The sequence below is a fragment of the Staurois parvus genome, unplaced genomic scaffold (genome assembly GCF_062004578.1).
Source record: "Staurois parvus isolate SC_StPar_1 unplaced genomic scaffold, SC_StPar_1.0 ptg002308l, whole genome shotgun sequence".
NCBI lineage: Eukaryota > Metazoa > Chordata > Amphibia > Anura > Ranidae > Staurois > Staurois parvus.
Genome location: NW_028320104.1, coordinates 46,480 through 68,129, shown reverse-complemented (window position 1 = coordinate 68,129; position 21,650 = coordinate 46,480). Strand labels below are relative to the sequence as shown.

General features: G+C 55.1%; 1 protein-coding gene across 1 annotated transcript; it reads right to left on the bottom strand.

The window, feature by feature from the left end:
* Window positions 1–740: 740 nt before the first annotated feature.
* LOC149431274 (centrosomal protein of 104 kDa-like) lies at window positions 741–21,488 on the bottom strand (the record flags this gene model as incomplete). The annotated part of the gene is made up of 8 exons (XM_089665728.1): window positions 21,203–21,488; window positions 18,215–18,336; window positions 15,279–15,452; window positions 11,723–11,861; window positions 11,282–11,341; window positions 8,538–8,614; window positions 2,883–3,051; window positions 741–896 (listed from the first exon to the last, which is right to left on the bottom strand). Coding segments are annotated over exons 2-8 (888 nt in total), but the record flags the coding sequence as incomplete, so codon positions are not given.
* Window positions 21,489–21,650: the final 162 nt, after the last annotated feature.

Sequence of the window (21,650 nt, the reverse complement as noted above, 5' to 3'; positions counted from 1 at the left end):
CGGACCCCGCATTCACTATATCCGCTCTCCCCGGACCCCGCATTCACTATACCCGCTCTCCCCGGACCCCGCATTCACTATACCCGCTCTCCCCGGACCCCGCATTCACTATATCCGCTCTCCCCGGACCCCGCATTCACTATATCCGCTCTCCCCGGACCCCGCATTCACTATATCCGCTCTCCCCGGACCCCGCATTCACTATACCCGCTCTCCCCGGACCCCGCATCCACTATACCCGCTCTCCCCGGACCCCGCATTCACTATACCCGCTCTCCCCGGACCCCGCATTCACTATATCCGCTCTCCCCGGACCCCGCATTCACTATATCCGCTCTCCCCGGACCCCGCATTCACTATATCCGCTCTCCCCGGACCCCACATTCACTGTATCCGCTCTCCCCGGACCCCGCATTCACTGTATCCGCTCTCCCCGGACCCCGCATTCATTATATCCGCTCTCCCCGGACCCCACATTCACTGTATCCGCTCTCCCCGGACCCCGCATTCACTGTATCCGCTCTCCCCGGACCCCGCATTCACTGTATCCGCTCTCCCCGGACCCCGCATTCATTATATCCGCTCTCCCCGGACCCCGCATTCACTATATCCGCTGTCCCCGGACCCCGCATTCACTATATCCGCTCTCCCCGGACCCCGCATTCACTATATCCGCTCTCCCCGGACCCCGCATTCACTACACCAACAGGAAGTATCCGCCTTTCTATGCCGACACATACCAGAGCGATGTCCAGGAGATCGTGGAGCTCCAACTGTTGATAGACTTTTTGTCGATACTCTTCCATCTGCTGCTTCTTCTGCTTGGCCAAGTCATAGTCTTCCTTCTCCACGGCACATCGCTTCTCTACTTCATAGCGGCCGAGCCGCTCCCCCACCTGCAGACGAGAGAAATAAGAGGATTTATCGATAGAGCAATGCGAAGGAGCTGACAGGGAGAGATCGATATACATCCAGGTCTGTCCCCCATCGGTGATCCTCGGAGATAGCCGGGTGCCTGTGGGGAACCACCGGCCAGGACCGGGTGATTGACAGCCGAGGCTGCGAATGGCGGCACCCCTAACCGGAACTGCAAAATCACGCACACACATATATATACACACACAGTGGGGATGGAAAGTTTGGGCACCCCAGCTAAAAATTTGTATTAATGTGCATAAAGAAGCCGAGGAAAGATGGAAAAATCTCCAAAAGGCATCAAATTACAGATTAGACATTCTTATAATATGTCAACAAAAGTTAGATTTTATTTCCATCATTTACACTTTAAAAATAACAGAAAACAAAAAAATGGCGTCTGCAAAAGTTTGGGCCCCCTGCAGAATTTATAGCATGCACTGTCCCCTTTGCAAAGCTGAGACCTGCCAATGTCATGGATTGTTCTCAATCATCGTCTGGGAAGACCAGGTGATGTCAATCTCAAAGGTTTTAAATGCCCCGACTCATCTGACCTTGCCCCAACAATCAGCACCATGGGTTCTTCTAAGCAGTTGTCTAGAAAACTGAAACTGAAAATAGTTGACGCTCACAAAGGCTATAAGAAGATAGCAAAGCGTTTTCAGATGTCAATATCCTCTGTTCGGAATGTCATTAAGAAATGGCAGTCATCAGGAACAGTGGAAGTTAAAGCAAGATCTGGAAGACCAAGAAAAATATCAGACAGAACAGCTCGCAGGATTGTAAGAAAAACAATTCAAAACCCACGTTTGACGGCACGATCCCTCCAGAAAGATCTGGCAGACACTGGAGTTGTGGTCACTATTCCACTATAAAGAGATACTTGTACAAATATGGTCTTCATGGAAGAGTCATCAGAAGAAAACCTCTTCTACATCCTCACCACAATAATCATCGTTTGAACTTTGCAAATGAACATATAGACAAGCCTGATGCATTTTGGAAACAAGTTCTGTGGACCGATGAGGTTAAAATTGAACTTTTTGGCCGGAATGAGCAAAGGTACGTTTGGAGAAGAAGGGGCACAGAATTGAATGAAAAGAACCTCTGTCCAACTGTGAAGCATGGGGTTGGGTCAATCATGCTTTGGGGTTGTGTTGCAGCCAGTGGCACAGGGAACATCTCACGAGTAGAAGGAAAAATGGATTCAATAAAATTTCAGCAAATTTTGGATGGTAACTTGATGCCATCTGTGAAAAAGCTGAAGTTAAAGAGAGGATGGCTTCTACAAATGGATAATGATCCTAAACACACCACGAAATCCACGGGGGATTACATCAAGAGGCGTAAACTGAAGGTCTTGCCATGGCCTTCACAATCTCCTGACCTCAACATCATTGAAAATCTATGGATAGACCTTAAAAGAGCCGTGCGTGACAGACAGCCCAGAAATCTCAAAGAACTGGAAGACTTTTGTAAGGAAGAATGGGCAAAGATACCTCAAACAAGAATTGAAAGACTCTTGGCTGGCTACAAAAAGCGTTTACAAGCTGTGATACTTGCCAAAGGGGGCAGTACAAGATATTAACTCTGCAGGGGGCCCAAACTTTTGCAGACGCCATTTTTTTGTTTTCTGTTATTTGGAAAGTGTAAATGATGGAAATAAAATCTAACTTTTGTTGACATATTATAAGAATGTCTAATCTGTAATTTGATGCCTTTTGGAGATTTTTCCATCTTTCCTTGGCTTCTTTATGCACATTAATACAAATTTTTAGCTGGGGGGCCCAAACTTTCCATCCCCACTGTATATATACACACACACACACACACGTGATTGGGCGCACCGTGCCGCCCTGTAGTTCTGATATAGGCGGAGCAGAAACGGTTAATTCTAGCTCCGAGATAACCCCACTGACGTGGAATACAATCCGGACCACGACCAGATTGTCAGAGCCGATCGTTACCTTCTGCAGGTCAGCAATCGCTTGTTTCAGCTTCTTGGCGTAGTCGTAGCGTTCGTGGCGGACGGCCTCGTGCTTCTTCTCATCCAGCTTGCGGATTATTTGGGCCACTTCTGGATCTTGGTACATGTCGAAGGCCAGGTCATCCAAGGGAGAAATCGCATCCAGCTTCCTGCAAACCATCAAAAAGGACACGGAAGTCAGACGTGGATCGGTCGCCGATGGCAGGCGTGGATCGGTCGCCGATGGCAGGCGTGGATCGGTCGCCGATGGCAGGCGTGGATCGGTCATAAAAAGTGGACAATCTAACCTGAATGTGTGATGGAAAATACAGAACCAGACGTTCCCCGACATAAATAATGTCAGAAATAGGAGAAGCTGAATGTTCATTCACCCCCCCCCCCCCCCCCCCGTTTACATCTATGTGGCCGCGCGTGCCACGTTTTTCACGGGAACGAATGAACTCCCGTGCCGTGACACGCAGGGAATGAAGTCCCGCCACTTCTTTGGAGAACACAGCTGAGGTTCCCAGTACGGTTGTGTTTCCCAGTGCGGGGGGGCGTGCCATTAGAACTAATGCCACCCCCCACGGGACTGCATTCCTCTGTGCGGGTGGTGCGGCTGCACGGATTTTCTTGTGGATAAACAGCGGCACCACCTGCACAGATGTGAACCGGGGGTCAAATCTGGAACTTTTCCTGTAAAATTCGTTTCTCCCACCACATTCTGTGATTGGTGGGCACATTGTCCAATAGGAGAAGAGGGTGAAGGAAATGTAATCCAATTGTTGTACAGAATCATTTCATATTCTAATTAAATTATATCCTAACCGGATATGAAACAGCAATGTTTTGGGGGGTTTTTGTAGGTTTTTTTACTTTGTAGGGGGAACGCGGCTCCGGCACCCCCAGCATTAAGCCCGGGTTCACACTGATGTGATGTGGGACACGCGGCTCCGGCACCCCCAGCATTAAGCCCGGGTTCACACTGATGTGATGTGGGACACGCGGCTCCGGCACCCCCAGCATTAAGCCCGGGTTCACACTGATGTGGTGCGGGACACGCAGCGATCCCTATGCGTTTCCTGCATCGCACGGCGTCTGTACAAGCTGGTACGGGTGTCAATGTTAAACGACACCCCGAAACAGACCGCAAAACGCAGTGCGATTACCAGAATTCACATCGCATGGGGGGGGGGGGGGTGGGTGCACTCCCATATGATGCAAATCAGGTGCTGGGAAACAAAGGGTCCAAACAAATGTGTGGCTCAAATCGCACCGCATAGATATCGTTCCTGTATGAATCACATGCAGTGTGGCTTCACCGTATCAGCGTGAACCCGGGCTGAATATATGTAATGGCGAGGGGTGCTGGGGTGTGCTGGAGGGTCTATTGATGCTGGCTGCTGGGGTGTGCTGGAGGGTCTGTTGATGCTGGGGTGTGCTGGAGGGTCTGTTGATGCTGGGGTGTGCTGGAGGGTCTGTTGATGCTGGGGTGTGCTGGAGGGTCTGTTGATGCCGGCTGCTGGAGGGTCTATTGATGCCGGCTGCTGGAGGGTCTATTGATGCCGGCTGCTGGAGGGTCTATTGATGCCGGCTGCTGGAGGGTATATTAATGCCGGCTTCTGGGGTGTGCTGGAGGGTCTATTGATGCCGGCTGCTGGGGTGTGCTGGAGGGTCTATTGATGCCGGCTGCTGGGGTGTGCTGGAGGGTCTATTGATGCCGGCTGCTGGGGTGTGCTGGAGGGTCTATTGATGCCGGCTGCTGGGGGTTCTATTGTCGCTGGAGGGTCTATTGATGCTGGCTGCTGGGGTGTGCTGGAGGGTCTGTTGATGCCGGCTGCTGGGGTGTGCTGGAGGGTCTATTGATGCTGGGGTGTGCTGGAGGGTCTGTTGATGCTGGGGTGTGCTGGAGGGTCTATTGATGCTGGGGTGTGCTGGAGGGTCTATTGATGCTGGCTGCTGGAGGGTCTATTGATGCTGGCTGCTGGAGTGTGCTGGAGGGTCTATTGATGCCGGCTGCTGGGGTGTGCTGGAGGGTCTGTTGATGCTGGCTGCTGGGGTGTGCTGGAGGGTCTGTTGATGCTGGCTGCTGGGGTGTGCTGGAGGGTCTGTTGATGCTGGATGCTGGGGTGTACTGGAGGGTCTGTTGATGCTGGCTGCTGGGGTGTGCTGGAGGGTCTGTTGATGCCGGCTGCTGGGGTGTGCTGGAGGGTCTGTTGATGCCGGCTGCTGGGGTGTGCTGGAGGGTCTATTGATGCTGGGGTGTGCTGGAGGGTCTATTGATGCTGGGGTGTGCTGGAGGGTCTATTGATGCTGGCTGCTGGGGTGTACTGGAGGGTCTATTGATGCCGGCTGCTGGGGTGTACTGGAGGGTCTATTGATGCCGGCTGCTGGGGTGTACTGGAGGGTCTATTGATGCCGGCTGCTGGGGTGTACTGGAGGGTCTATTGATGCCGGCTGCTGGGGTGTACTGGAGGGTCTATTGATGCCGGCTGCTGGGGTGTACTGGAGGGTCTATTGATGCCGGCTGCTGGGGTGTGCTGTAGGGTCTATTGATGCTGGCTGCTGGGGTGTGCTGGAGGGTCTATTGATGTCGGCTGCTGGGGGTTCTATTGTCGCTGGAGGGTCTATTGATGCTGGCTGCTGGGGGATCTATTGTCGCTGAAGGGTCTATTGATGCTGGCTGCTGGGGGATCTATTGTTGCTGGAGGGCCTATTGATACTGGCTGCTGGGGTATCTATTGTCGCTGGAGGTGTCTATAGCTAGGGGATGGGTCAGTGGTTGAAAAGGAGAGTCTTATGTGGCTTGGGGCCAATTGTTGCTGGGAGAAATCTACTGTTGGAGGCAGGGATCTATTGTTCCGGGCTGCTGGAACATCCAATGTTGCTGGCTGGGGTTTGTTATTCCTGAGGAGGGTCTATTGTTCTGCCCTCCTCTCTGCTGCTGGCTGCTGAGACTGGGGACGGGGGTGGGTGGGGGGGGACAGAGACCAGCGTCTCCATTGCTGCATAGAGAAGTTCAGGATCTGGCTGAGGACTTCTGCCCTCCTCTCGGCTGCCGAGACAAGATGGGGGCGGAGATGAAGGGGGCGGAGATGAAGGGGGCGGAGATGAAGGGGGGTGGCCGCAGCTACAAGAGTGGTGCGACAGCGGGCTGGACTCAGCCAGTGGGCCTTGTGTCTGACACGTGTGGCATAGGCTGTCAGAAGTGACTCATGCAGAGAGCAGAGGGAGGAGACCGGAGACATAAATCACACTGGGGGCTTTAGATTGAGGCAAGTACAAACTATAGAAGGATATGCTATATTCATTTTTTATTTCAGAGGTTTAAAGCCACTTAAAAAAAAAAAAAAAAAAAACTATCACGGGATAAGTATTTATTCATTTCAGGTACTTCTATAGAGCCGTCAATTTACACAGCGCTTTACATATATATTGTACATTCCCATCAGGCCCCGCCCCCGGGGAGCGTACAATCTAAAGTCCATAACTCACATTCATACACAAACTAGGGCCAATTATCCTACCAGCATGTCTTTACAGTGTGGGAGGAAACCAGAGTACCAGGAGGAAACCCACGCAGGCACAGGGAGAACATGCAAACTCCAGGCAGGTTGTGCCGTGGCTGGGATTCGAACCAACGACCCGAGTACTGCCAGGCGGAAGTGCTAACCACTTAGCCGCTGTGCTGGGGCTGCTACCTCTGCTTCTGAAAATGCTCATTGCTGGGCACTGTGCATAAAAACCATTTCAAATCATTGCCCCGGAAAAGAAAAAGAAATCAAGGTTGTCAGAGAGTCCCGATAGGGACATGCTGATAGAAGGAAAGAGCAGAGTGACAGAGAAATAATCTCATCAGTCTGCCGCTTCTCCTTTCACTGTCCAATCAAAGGCTGGGGGAAGGGTTGAGGTGAGTTAATGAACTGCAGCAGAATAAAATCAGGTCTCCCTCTCCAGCCCTGTATTCTGCCACATGATTCTGTATTTAGGGGAACGGTTTATAAACATGTTTTTTGGGGATTTATAGATTTTGAGGTAGAATGAAAGGTTTGTACTTTGATAAAACATCGGCTGGTGTGACAATTGTTTTGGTTTATTGGATAATGACCTAAAGCAGAAAAATGGCCCCATTGGAAAAAAAAAATGCACATGTGCCGACAATGAGACCCTTCAATTTGATGGATAAGTTCACTTTTTATCTGCAAAAAAAAAGTGCATTTGTTATTTTGGCTGCAGGAGCCTGTACAGCATTGCACCAGCAATCAGCAGACCTGAGGTGACATACAAGGCTCCTGCAGACCTGTCAGTACTGTATATCTGCTGTCCTGTATGAGATATACCGACAGGAAGACTCAATGAACGACCATGGAGCTCCACAGTGCCGTGACAGTCCATTGAGAACTACAAGCCGACAGCCACTAAGGTGGTGAATGAACGACGCGGCCTTGTGGGCGGAGCCCTGCAAAGCCGCGCTGTTTTTAAAAAGTGACAGTTAGTACGGAGAACTTTTCCCTGTAGTACTGTCACTGGGAGGGGGGCAGCGGGCACAACATTGGAAACATGTTATAGGTTCCACCCAGGGGCGGACTGACCATTTGGAAACTTGAGCACTGCCCGAGAGCCCTGGGTCAGTAGGGGGCCCCATGAGATGCCCCTGGTACCTTTTTCATAGGCTTTTTTGAGTTTGGGCAAGGGCACATGGGCCCCATGATCCCCTATTGCCCGGGGGCCCCACGAGTTGTCAGTCCGCCCCTGGTTCCACCCTAACAACGGGTAACATATTCCCTAAGGTGAACGTATCCTTTAAAGCTGCAGTGATTCCTTCCCACCCCTAGATGTCACCACTTCCCTGGGATCAGTTACCATGGTACCCGTAGACCAGGGGTGTCAAACTGGCAGCCCTCCAGCTGTTGCGCAACTACAAGTCCCATCATGCCTCTGCCTTTGGGAGTCATGCCTGTAACTGTCGATCTTGCAATGCCTCATGGGACTTGTAGTTTGGCAACAGCTGCAGGGCCGCCAGTTTGACACCCGTGCCTTAGATTAAACCCTCGCCCTCAGGAGGATATCCCCCCCTTCTGGTCAGGCCCTTTTTTGTGATACGGCGCTGAGTTACTTTAACTGACAATTGCACAGTCATGCAACGCTGCACCCGAATGAAATGTATGTCATTTTTCCCACAAATAGAGCTTTCTTTTGGTGGTATTTGTTCGCCAATGTGGTTTTTATTTTTTGCGCGATAAACAAACAAAACAAAAAAGACCGACAATTTTGAAAAAAACAAAAAGAATAAAAAAAAAAAAAAAAAAACACATTTTTGACTTTTTGCTGTAAAACCTATTCAATAAAATAAAAAAAAAATCAAATTTAGTCAAATTTAGGCCAAAATGTATTGTGCTCCGTGTCTTCGCTAAAACAAAATGATTATTATTATTATTATTATACAGGATTTATATAGCGCCAACATTTGCTCAGCGCTGTACAATAAAGGATCCCAATACGTGTAAAGCGGCCCGCTTATAAAAAAAGAGCAGCTGCAGAATGCCCAAATGTCAGCGCAACATCCTTCCCATCTGAGAGGGAAGCCGGGCCGGAGCTCGCTTCAACTTTCCTTTATTATGAAGCCGAATTCCTCGGCCCTGCTGGGCTCTCTTACCCCGTAAACGCAGGATCAATGCTGCCGTCTTCAAAGCTGCTCCCCAGGTAATGGTCAATAATCTTCTCCCGGGTTGGCTGGGAATCAGAACAAAGAAAAGATAGTAAACGAAAACTAAAAAAAAAAACAAAAAAAAAAAACAAAAAGAAAAAACAAGCAAAAAAACCAAAAACAAACAAAAACCAAAAACAAACAAAAACCAAGCAAAAAAAAACCAAAAACAAACAAAAACAAATAAACCAAAAAACAAAAACAAAAACCAAACAAAAAAACAAAAAACAAACAAAAACCAAAAACAAACAAAAACCAAGCAAAAAAACAAAAAACAAACAAAAAAACAAAAACAAAAACCAAAAACAAAAACTAAAAAAAAAAACAAAAAACCAAAAAGAAAAAACAAGCAAAAAAACCAAAAACAAACAAAAACCAAAAACAAACAAAAACCAAGCAAAAAAAAACCAAAAACAAACAAAAACCAAAAAACAAAAACAAAAACCAAAAACAAAAACCAAACAAACAACAAACAAAAAACCCCAAAACCACGCATCTCACAGCGTGAACCTGTTAATAGACATGAAATGTTGCGGAGTTGCGGTCATCATCCGGCTCATAATACATCGTTTGCACCTCTGCGGAGTCCTGATTGCACTTTGCAGACAGAACGGAGCAATCCTTACCCCAGCGATAACCGGGGCAATCAGCTGGACACATCCAATAGGGCGGGGCTTGACAAACCTGGTTTGAATCCAGGAGCCGGCTAAGAAGGTTAGGAGCCGGCGGGCAAAGCAACTTTTGGGCGACGAGCTTCACGCGATGGGATTTGACAAACGCAGCAAAACAACAACACGTTTCAGACACCATTGAAAATAATGGCACCTGAACCTGCGCCTTGCGATCTCAACGATTCTGCCGCGATCACAAAATGCCCGGGTGTGTACGGACCAACTGACCAATCAGTGATCACATGATCGGGACCTCACACAGAGGTCCCGTACAGCGATCGGTGTTCCGCTGTGTCCTCCTAGGGACCGCGCACAAGTACAGACGTGGGAGGACGTTTATAAACAGCAACCCGCCCTGCACTGCTCTCCTCCACCCGTTTATATACATGAACAGGAAGTGGTTAAACAGTGACAGCCATGACTGGGCTTTATATTGCTGCTCATTACCGGTGTGACTTTTTCTTGATGTGTGTTATACCTCAGCAAGTTGTTCGTGTTTTTGTAGTCTCTCAATAAAAACGTTTGTAAAAAAGGAGGAAGAAGGAGGAGGAGGGGAGGAGGAGGAGGGAGGAGGGGAGGAGGGAGGAGGGGAGGAGGAGGGAGGAGGGAGGGGGGAGGAGGAGGAGGGAGGGGGGGGGGAGGAGGGAGGGGGGGGGAGGAGGAGGGAGGGAGGGGGGGAGGAGGGGAGGAGGGGAGGAGGGAGGAGGAGGAGGGGAGGAGGAGGAGGGGAGGAGGAGGAGGGGAGGAGGAGGAGGGAGGAGGAGGAGGGGAGGAGGAGGAGGGGAGGAGGAGGAGGGAGGGGGAGGAGGAGGAGGGAGGGGGGGGAGGAGGAGGGAGGGAGGGGAGGAGGAGGGAGGGAGGGGGGGGGAGGAGGGGAGGAGGGAGGAGGAGGAGGGGAGGAGGGGAGGAGGGGAAGAGGGAGGAGGGGAGGAGGAGGAGGGGAGGAGGAGGAGGGAGGGAGGGGAGGAGGAGGAGGGAGGGGGGGGGGAGGAGGAGGGAGGGGGAGGAGGGAGGAGGAGGAGTTGGGAAGAGGGGGGAGGAGTTGGGAAGAGGGGGGAGGAGTTGGGAAGAGGGGGGAGGAGTTGGGAAGAGGGGGGAGGAGTTGGGAAGAGGGGGGACGAGGGAGGAGGAAAAAGGGGGGACGAGGAGGGAGGAAAAAGGGGGGACGAGGAGGGAGGAAGGGGGGACGAGGAGGGAGGAAGGGGGGACGAGGAGGGAGAAAGGGGGGACGAGGAGGGAGGAAGGGGGGACGAGGAGGGAGGAAGGGGGGACGAGGAGGGAGGAAGGGGGGACGAGGAGGGAGGAAGGGGGGACGAGGAGGGAGGAAGGGGGGACGAGGAGGGAGGAAGGGGGGACGAGGAGGGAGGAAGGGGGGACGAGGAGGGAGGAAGGGGGGACGAGGAGGGAGGAAGGGGGGACGAGGAGGGAGGAAGGGGGGACGAGGAGGGAGGAAGGGGGACGAGGGAGGAGGAGGAAGGGGGGACAAGGGAGGAGGAGGAAGGGGTAAGGAGGAGGAGGAGGGGGAGGAGGAGGGGGGAAGGAAGGAAGGAAGGAAGGAAGGAAGGAAGGAAGGAAGAGGAGGAAGGGAAAGAAGGAAGGGAGAAGGAAGGGAGGAGGAGGTGGGAGGAGGGAGGAGGAAGGGAGGAGGAGGAGGGAGGAGGAAGGGAGGAGGAGGAGGGAGGAGGAAGGGAGGAGGAGGAGGGAGAAGGAAGGGAGGAGGAGGAGGGAGAAGGAAGGGAGGAGGAGGAGGGAGGAGGAAGGGAGGAGGAGGAGGGAGGAGGAAGGGAGGAGGAGGAGGGAGGAGGAGGAGGGAGGAGGAAGGGAGGAGGAGGGAGGAGGAAGGGAGGAGGAGGGAGGAGGAAGGGAGGGAGGAGGAGAAGGGAGGGAGGAGGAGAAGGGAGGGAGGAGGAGACAGTCATGTCTTCCAGCCACAATGCAATGTCTATGGGCACCTCTACTGTCCACACCCCATCACACAATCATCATTCACCACATTATCACATGTATGATCAGAACATTTACCGTGTTTTCTTCATTAAAGTCCGCCGGGTCGCCGATAACATTGATGGCGATGAGGGCGACCTGTGAGGAGACAGAGAAGAGAATGGCATTGATCAATGGAAGCCGCACACTGGAATCTCTCTCCTCCAAAGCTCTTGAGTCATTCATGTTACCCCGCCCCCCCCTCAACGCGTTTCACAATGAAGGCGTGATTACAAGCAGAAGGATATGGATGGTATTAGAGCTAACAGCCTATAGGAATATTCCAACAGGACGACTGTCAGGTCACATGACACCCAATCATATCACACTATGAGCTGTGCTGATCACAGCGACCAATCAGATGATCAGATTAGGTTTTGTTGAAATTATCGCAGTGCAAGTAGGAAATTAACTGAAGACTGTGAGTGGATAGAGACTTGGGATGAGGGGGGGTTGGGGGTGTTAGGGGGGCGGGGTTACCTGGTTGTAGAGATTATATCTGTTGGCGTAGTTCTTATGGAAGATGACTTTGAGGTATTGCCCCACCGCATCCACATAGACGGACTTCAGCTCTCTGGCCTTGTAGCCGGTCTTCTCGTTATCGGAAAGAGCCACGTACCTGAAACAAGAAGATATTTCAACGAGGCAGGTCCCCGGATGTAAACATTGTTCATCCTGACATAGGAGCCGCCATTGTGATGCAGTCTGTAGATACAGTAAGGCACGCTTGTTATACTCACTGTGGGACCTAAGGGGTTAATCCTCCACACTGTATTTGATCCTGTCTTCTCTGATCCTCCCCTTCTTCCAGGGTCCCCCTCATCTCCTGATAAGACAGACTGAACCGTAGGCATTTGTACATGCTCAGTATGGTGTGTATTGCTAGACAGGTTTTTTTTTTTCCTTGGGAGGGTACATGTGATCAGCACAGGGCCAATCAGCACTGTCCAGACAGGGTCAGGGGCCATGCAGACTCATAGGACAATCAGGGGAGAATGAAAACTCCTCCTACAAGCTTTAACCAGTGCTCTGCTGGACACTGACAGAAGTCACAAGACTACCATATACTGCTGATGAGAAAAGGTATTTAGTTTATATTTCCTCAAATAATTGCATTTCCATGTTCTGTGTACTGTTGAAGAGCAGATACAGGGAACGCGGGGTCCGGGGAGAGCGGATATAGTGAATGCGGGGTCCGGGGAGAGCGGATATAGTCAATGCGGGGTCCGGGGAGAGCGGATATAGTCAATGCGGGGTCCGGGGAGAGCGGATATAGTCAATGCGGGGTCCGGGGAGAGCGGATATAGTCAATGCGGGGTCCGGGGAGAGCGGATATAGTCAATGCGGGGTCCGGGGAGAGCGGATATAGTCAATGCGGGGTCCGGGGAGAGCGGATATAGTCAATGCGGGGTCCGGGGAGAGCGGATATAGTCAATGCGGGGTCCGGGGAGAGCGGATATAGTCAATGCGGGGTCCGGGGAGAGCGGATATAGTCAATGCGGGGTCCGGGGAGAGCGGATATAGTCAATGCGGGGTCCGGGGAGAGCGGATATAGTCAATGCGGGGTCCGGGGAGAGCGGATATAGTCAATGCGGGGTCCGGGGAGAGCGGATATAGTCAATGCGGGGTCCGGGGAGAGCGGATATAGTCAATGCGGGGTCCGGGGAGAGCGGATATAGTCAATGCGGGGTCCGGGGAGAGCGGATATAGTCAATGCGGGGTCCGGGGAGAGCGGATATAGTCAATGCGGGGTCCGGGGAGAGCGGATATAGTCAATGCGGGGTCCGGGGAGAGCGGATATAGTCAATGCGGGGTCCGGGGAGAGCGGATATAGTCAATGCGGGGTCCGGGGAGAGCGGATATAGTCAATGCGGGGTCCGGGGAGAGCGGATATAGTGAGTGCGGGGTCCGGGGAGAGCGGATATAGTGAGTGCGGGGTCCGGGGAGAGCGGATATAGTGAGTGCGGGGTCTGGGGAGAGCGGATATAGTGAATGCGGGGTCCGGGGAGAGCGGATATAGTGGATGCGGGGTCCGGGGAGAGCGGATATAGTGAATGCGGGGTCCGGGGAGAGCGGATATAGTGAATGCGGGGTCCGGGGAGACTAGATATAGTGAATGCGGGGTCCGCGGAGACTAGATATAGTGAATGCGGGGTCCGGGGAGAGCGGATATAGTGAATGCGGGGTCCGCGGAGACTAGATATAGTGAATGCGGGGTCCGGGGAGAGCGGATATAGTGAATGCGGGGTCCGGGGAGAGCGGATATAGTGAATGCGGGGTCCGGGGAGAGCGGATATAGTGAATGCGGGGTCCGGGGAGAGCGGAAATAGTGAATGCGGGGTCCGGGGAGAGCGGATATAGTGAATGCGGGGTCCGGGGAGAGCGGATATAGTGAATGCGGGGTCCGGGGAGAGCGGATATAGTGAATGCGGAGTCCGGGGAGAGCGGATATAGTGAATGCGGGGTCCGGGGAGAGCGGATATAGTGAATGCGGGGTCCGGGGAGAGCGGATATAGTGAATGCGGGGTCCTGGGAGAGCGGATATAGTGAATGCGGGGTCCGGGGAGAGCGGATATAGTCAATGCGGGGTCCGGGGAGAGCGGATATAGTCAATGCGGGGTCCGGGGAGAGCGGATATAGTCAATGCGGGGTCCGGGGAGAGCGGATATAGTGAATGCGGGGTCCGGGGAGAGCGGATACAGTGAATGCGGGGTCCTGGGAGAGCGGATATAGTGAATGCGGGGTCCGGGGAGAGCGGATATAGTGAATGCGGGGTCCGGGGAGAGCGGATATAGTGAATGCGGGGTCCTGGGAGAGCGGATATAGTGAATGCGGGGTCCGGGGAGAGGGGATATAGTGAATGCGGGGACAGGGGAGAGCGGATATAGTGAATGCTGGGTCCGGGGAGAGCGGATATAGTGAATGCTGGGTCCGGGGAGAGCGGATATAGTGAATGCGGGGTCCGGGGAGAGCGGATATAGGGAATGCGGGGTCCGGGGAGAGCGGATATAGGGAATGCGGGGTCCGGGGAGAGCGGATATAGGGAATGCGGGGTCCGGGGAGAGCGGATATAGGGAATGCGGGGTCCGGGGAGAGCGGATATAGTGAATGCGGGGTCCGGGGAGAGCGGATATAGTGAATGCGGGGTCCGGGGAGAGCGGATATAGTGAGTGCGTGGTCCGGGGAGAGCGGATATAGCGAATGCGGGGTCCGGGGAGAGCGGATATAGTGAATGCCGGGTCCGGGGAGAGCGGATATAGTGAATGCCGGGTCCGGGGAGAGCGGATATAGTGAATGCGGGGTCCGGGGAGAGCGGATATAGTGAATGCGGGGTCCGGGGAGAGCGGATATAGCGAATGCGGGGTCCGGGGAGAGCGGATATAGTGAGTGCGGGGTCCGGGGAGAGCGGATACAGTGAATGCGGGGTCCGGGGAGAGCGGATATAGCGAATGCGGGGTCCGGGGAGAGCGGATATAGTGAGTGCGGGGTCCGGGGAGAGCGGATATAGTGAGTGCGGGGTCCGGGGGGTTAGTAACACTAACAGCTCAGCCCATTTGTCACCATTGTCCCCGGTTGTCGGTGAGATTTCTGTTGTCAGCTCCTGGTCATGGATACGGGGGAGTTTAATGACAAATTATAGGAGCGTCACAAACTGGGAATGCGATTTTCTTACAATTTTGAGAAGGTGCCAATAATTTTGTCCATTTTTGGGGTTTGGTGTGGAATGGGTCAGATTTGGCTTTTTGTTTCTCCAGTTATTTGTGTCACGGATACAAACCAAAGAAATAAACATGAGAACGCTGAAACATTTGTCATTGCAGCAATTTTCTGGGCGCAGTGATGCATTCTCTGACACAAAGCTGGGGGAGGGGGGCAGTTGGGGGGGGAATATCGGCTCCCCAGACACTGAGCAGAACTGAACGATCTCTTTTGCTCGGAGGACTTTAGTTTACATTTAATGCCTCCTTTTGAAGAATAAAAAAAAACTCAGCTACATGGCGCCTCTTAGTGGTGAAACAGTAAAATGACAGCCTACCCCAGTCTGCGGAATCGCTCGGTCTGGTATGGAGTGAAGTATTCAGGAAGACTTTCCGAAATGTAAAACTCGATCTTGGAGGAGATCAGGTACTGATGAGCCAGGAGCTGCAGTTTTCTGATTCGGCATCTCTCCACCATTTGTATCACGATTTCTTGGGGGTACTGACAGAACCTGAATGGGGGGAGGGGAGGAAATGCACGCGGTTACCTATAACAACCATCATCAGGTCTTCTCTACTCTGATATTTTAAAGCTGAATTCCAGACACACCTCTGTGAAATCCCATTTACCAGCGTTCCCTGTTCCCATTCCCCGGCCAGGGTTCCCTGTTCCCATTCCCCATCCAGCGTTCCCTGTTCCCATTCCCCGGCCAGGGTTCCCTGTTCCCATTCCCCGGCCAGCGCTCCCTGTTCCCATTCCCCGGCCAGGGTTCCCTGTTCCCATTCCCCGGCCAGCGCTCCCTGTTCCCATTCCCCGGCCAGCGCTCCCTGTTCCCATTCCCCGGCCAGGGTTCCCTGTTCCCATTCCCCGCCCAGCGTTCCCTGTTCCCATTCCCCGCCCAGCGTTCCCTGTTCCCATTCCCCGCCCAGCGTTCCCTGTTCCCATTCCCCGCCCAGCGTTCCCTGTTCCCATTCCCCGCCCAGCGTTCCCTGTTCCCATTCCCCGCCCAGCGTTCCCTGTTCCCATTCCCCGCCCAGCGTTCCCTGTTCCCATTCCCCGCCCAGCATTCTCTGTTCCCATTCCCCATCCAGTTGTCCCATTCCCCGCCCAGCGTTCCCTGTTCCCATTCAGCGTTCCCTGTTCCCATTCAGCGTTCCCTGTTCCCATTCAGCGTTCCCTGTTCCCATTCAGCGTTCCCTGTTCCCATTCAGCGTTCCCTGTTCCCATTCAGCGTTCCCTGTTCCCATTCAGCGTTCCCTGTTCCCATTCAGCGTTCCCTGTTCCCATTCAGCGTTCCCTGTTCCCATTCAGCGTTCCCTGTTCCCATTCAGCGTTCCCTGTTCCCATTCAGCGTTCCCTGTTCCCATTCAGCGTTCCCTGTTCCCATTCAGCGTTCCCTGTTCCCATTCCCCGGCCAGGGTTCCCTGTTCCCATTCCCCGGCCAGCGCTCCCTGTTCCCATTCCCCGGCCAGCGCTCCCTGTTCCCATTCCCCGGCCAGCGCTCCCTGTTCCCATTCCCCGGCCAGCGTTCCCTGTTCCCATTCCCCGCCCAGCGTTCCCATTCCCCGCCCAGCGTTCCCATTCCCCGCCCAGCGTTCCCATTCCCCGCCCAGCGTTCCCATTCCCCGCCCAGCGTTCCCATTCCCCGCCCAGCGTTCCCATTCCCCGCCCAGCGTTCCCTGTTCCCATTCCCCGCCCAGCGTTCCCTGTTCCCATTCCCCGCCCAGCGTTCCCTGTTCCCATTCCCCGCCCAGCGTTCCCTGTTCCCATTCCCCGCCCAGCGTTCCCTGTTCCCATTCCCCGCCCAGCGTTCCCATTGCAGCAGTGGAGGAAGTGGGTGGCTGCGGAGGGGGCGAGGGGCCGCGGAGGAGGGAGCAAGGGGCCGCGGAGGAGGGAGCGAGGGGCCGCGGAGGAGGGAGCGAGGGGCCGCGGAGGAGGGAGCGAGGGGCCGCAGAGGAGGAAGCGAGGGGCCTCAGAGGAGGGAGCGAGGGGCCACAGAGGAGGGAGCGAGGGGCCACAGAGGAGGGAGCGAGGGGCCACAGAGGAGGGAGCGAGGGGCCACAGAGGAGGGAGCGAGGGGCCACAGAGGAGGGAGCGAGGGGCCACAGAGGAGGGAGCGAGGGGCCACAGAGGAGGGAGCGAGGGGCCACAGAGGAGGGAGCGAGGGGCCACAGAGGAGGGAGCAGGTGGCTGCTGCGGAGGGAGCGGGTGGCCGCCGAGGGAGCGGGAGCCACAAAGGCTGATGCTTCCTCTGTAGCGCCGGCTCCTGTCCCAGGCAGAGCTTCTCCTGTCGGCCTGGAGAACGATGGCAGCAGAAGCTGGAGGAGAAGGTCCATGTACTACACATCACATACACTGCACTGTGCAATGGGCAGATCAGCACCTATAAAAGGGTTAACTATTAGGTGGCGCACTGATCCGCGGGTGCAGCGCAGCGCTCTTTTCCTGCAGGTTAGCTGCACTGAGCCGTAGACGTCTATTAAATCCTGCGGGTTTGTTGAGCTTTCACCAAGTGCATCACCCACAAGATATAATAGAAGTCTATGTCAAATGTCTGCGGGGGACTCTGGTGGAGACCCTCGTCTGGGGGGGGGGGGGGGGGGACGGACTCTGGTGGAGACCCTCGTCGTCTGGGGGGGGAGGATGTTGGGACTCTGGTGAAGACCCTCGTCTGGGGGGGGGGGGGGGGGGACTCTGGTGGAGACCCTCGTCGTCTGGGGGGGGGGACGGGGGACTCTGGTGGAGACCCTCGTCTGTTTGGGCGGGGGACTCTGGTGGAGACCCTCGTCTGTTTGGGCGGGGGGGGGGGGACTCTGGTGGAGACCCTTGTCTGTGGGGGGGGGGGGGGGAGGATGTTGGGACTCTGGTGGAGACCCTCACCTGTGGGTTGGGTGGGGGAGAGGTTGGACTCTGGTGAAGATCCTTGTCTGTGGGGGGGGGAGACTCTGGTGGAGATCCTGATCTATGGAGGGGGCTATATGCTGGAGACCCTAATCTTTGGGGGGAGGGGGGGCTGGACTCCGATGGACACCCCCATCTATGAGACCCTGATCAATGGGGGAGTGATTACTCTGACGGAGGTCCTGCTGTATGGGGGGGGCTGTTGTTGTGAATCATTCACACGCTGTGGCCCCTCGGAGTCCCCTGTTCTAAGCTCAGGAAGTCTTTGTGACTTAAGCGCAGCTGCCGTGTTTGCTGGATCTCAGTAGTGGAGTCCTAACCCCCCCCCCCCAGCTCCATATTATAGGGGACACACGGATCTGTATACTGTACCTGGGGGAGCGCCAGCCGCTCACTGTGGGGGCGTGAACCATCAACTCCTTGGCGCTGAAGCCGTCCTCATGGCCCGAGGAGCCGACCACCACAAATCCCATCTTATGTGGCATCCTGGAGACCTGCGGAGGGGACAAGCCGGAGATCACTTCATGGACATGAGGAGCACAGCAATGAAGAGCGACTCACAATTACATTTCATTTATATCCTCCCCATCATAGCTCCTCCCCACCGCGGAGTCTCACTCCTCTATTCTCCATCCTGTACAAATCATTTATCATCAATGGGGATCCACTCGTGGCGTCAACTAGGACAGTCCATAACCCTCAATCCCTCTTCCGGAGTCATTCCTCGGTGGAGGTGGGCGTGTACTTCAGATCATCTTCATGCTGACGGAGTCATTTCCGGTTTCCAGACGTCCTCACGCTCTCATCTCATCACACTGTAGAGCTGAACAGGTGACTGAGCTGTTCCGGGTCCAAAACCATCAAAACCAGGACATTTCCACCACCATGCTTCACAGTTGTTCCGAGGTTCTCCTGAAATACTGTCATCAGTCTACTGTTACTGTGACCAACTGTACAAAGAAAAAAAAATGGCAACCACCCCAACCTATAACTGGCTTTTGCAGCACATCCCAAAGGAAGGATTTCCCAGCTCACTTACCAACCGGCCAGCAAAACCCCCAAAGTGGCCCGAACAGTTTGTGGTAAAAGCAGAGGGTTTCGTTTGACCGCATTGGCTATAATAATTGGCACAGTGGATATAAAAAGTCTACACACCCCTGATAAAATGTCAGGTTTCTGTGATGTAAAAAAAATGAGACAAAGATAAATCATTTCAGAACTGGTATGCGGACCGTGGCTTTTACTGTAGAATGCGACTAAGAAAATGTCCGGAAAGACTGACTAGAACAGCTGAACTTTATTTGGGGTGAATCAGAGGCACTATAACCTCTTGGCGCCGGCGCCTCCTGACCCTTTAAGAGTTTCAGAAGCTGGGAGGCGGGGCTTTATGGTCATGTGACGCAAATATGCGGCCGCTCGGCGTCAAGGCCCAGATACTGAGAGACCACATATTTGCGTGAGATCGGCGTCAAGGGGTTAAACTATGGCGGGTGTTCATTCTGAACACAGCGACATCCCCAGCATTAGGAGGGTGTGCACACTTATGCAACCATATTACTTTAGTTTTATATGTTTACACCCCCCCCCCCCAAAAGATTTCAGTTTGTTGTTCCAACTGGAAAATCCGATGGAAGATCTGTGGGGGGATCTGAAGAGGGCCGTGCGCTGGAGACGACACGCAATCTGACAGATTTGGAGTGTTTTTGTCACATCAACAGGGGCTACTCCGGGGGAGGGCCCACGTCCCCCCCCTCGCACTCCGGGGGAGGGCCCACGTCCCCCCCTCGCACTCCGGGGGAGGGCCCACGTCCCCCCCTCGCACTCCGGGGGGGGGACCTACGTCCCCTTCTTACTCCGGGGGGGGGGGACCTACGTCCCCTTCTTACTCCGTGGGCCCTCTCACTCCGGGGGAGGGCCTACGTCCCCCCTCTCACTCCGGGGAGAGGACCTACGTCCCCTTCTCACTCCGGGGGGGGACCTACGTCCCCCTCTTACTCCGGGGGGAGGACCTACGTCCCCTTCTTACTCCGGGGAGGACCCACGTCCCCCTCTCACTCCGGGGAGGACCCACGTCCCCCTCTCACTCCGGGGAGGACCCACGTCCCCCTCTCACTCCGGGGAGGACCCACGTCCCCCTCTCACTCCGGGGAGGACCCACGTCCCCCTCTCACTCCGGGGAGGACCCACGTCCCCCTCTCACTCCGGGGAGGACCCACGTCCCCCTCTCACTCCGGGGAGGACCCACGTCCCCCTCTCACTCCGGGGAGGACCCACGTCCCCCTCTCACTCCGGGGAGGACCCACGTCCCCCTCTCACTCCGGGGAGGACCCACGTCCCCCTCTCACTCCGGGGAGGACCCACGTCCCCCTCTCACTCCGGGGAGGACCCACGTCCCCCTCTCACTCCGGGGAGGACCCACGTCCCCTTCTCACTCCGGGGAGGACCCACTTCCTCTTCTCACTCCGGGGAGGACCCACGTCCCCTTCTCACTCCGGGGAGGACCCACGTCCCCTTCTCACTCCGGGGAGGACCCACGTCCCCTTCTCACTCCGGGGAGGACCCACGTCCCCTCTTACTCCGGGGAGGACCCACGTCCCCTTCTTACTCCGGGGAGGACCCACGTCCCCTTCTTACTCCGGGGAGGACCCACGTCCCCTTCTTACTCCGGGGAGGACCCACGTCCCCTTCTTACTCCGGGGAGGACCCACGTCCCCTTCTTACTCCGGGGAGGACCCACGTCCCCTTCTTACTCCGGGGAGGACCCACGTCCCCTCTTACTCCGGGGAGGACCCACGTCCCCCTCTCACTCCAAGGAGGACCCACGTCCCCTTCTCACTCCGGGGAGGACCTACGTCCCCTCTTACTCCGGGGAGGGCCCACGTCCCCCTCTCACTCCGGGGAGGGCCCACGTCCCCCTCTCACTCCGGGGAGGGCCCACGTCCCCCTCTCACTCCGGGGAGGGCCCACGTCCCCCTCTCACTCCGGGGAGGGCCCACGTCCCCCTCTCACTCCGGGGAGGGCCCACGTCCCCCTCTCACTCCGGGGAGGGCCCACGTCCCCCTCTCACTCCGGGGAGGGCCCACGTCCCCCTCTCACTCCGGGGAGGGCCCACGTCCCCCTCTCACTCCGGGGAGGACCTACGTCCCCTTCTCACTCCGGGGAGGACCTACGTCCCCTCTTACTCCGGGGGAGGGCCTACGTCCCCTCTTACTCCGGGGAGGGCCTACATCCCCTCTTACTCCGGGGGAGGACCTAATATTACAGAATATTCTGGAAGAATCTCCATATTCCACCATACAAATAATAATACAAGTCCCTCCTCCCCCCCGTACAGTCAGTGACCCTCCCCTCGCCCCTCACCTCTGGTGTTGCCCCCGGTGCTCCTCTCTGTCCGGCTCTGCAGGGGAGGGTCTTCGGGTATATTGGGGGGTTGTCTCGCTCCTCAGCCCATCCCCCGGTATCTCTCCCCGGTACACACCGGCCGGCCGCTCACACCGGGACCTCCCCCCGGAGCCCAAATCTCCATAACCACCGCTTGACAACAACCAACGCCCGCCGAGGACTCTGGGAGGTGTAGTTCGGAAGTAAAAAGCACTAGAGGTGGCTCTGCGCCTGCGTACTAGGTGTACCTGGCGTACGCCGTGCTCACATGTGTCTACGTGCCGTGCGTCTAGCTTCTATGCTGGAAACACGCATGCGTACATGGTGTACTGGGCGTAAAATGTGACCCATGGGTGTATGCGTCCGGTGCGTACCGACTCAGGGTTGCAGTGCGCATGCGTATTGGGTGTATTGCCTCAGCTTGTCT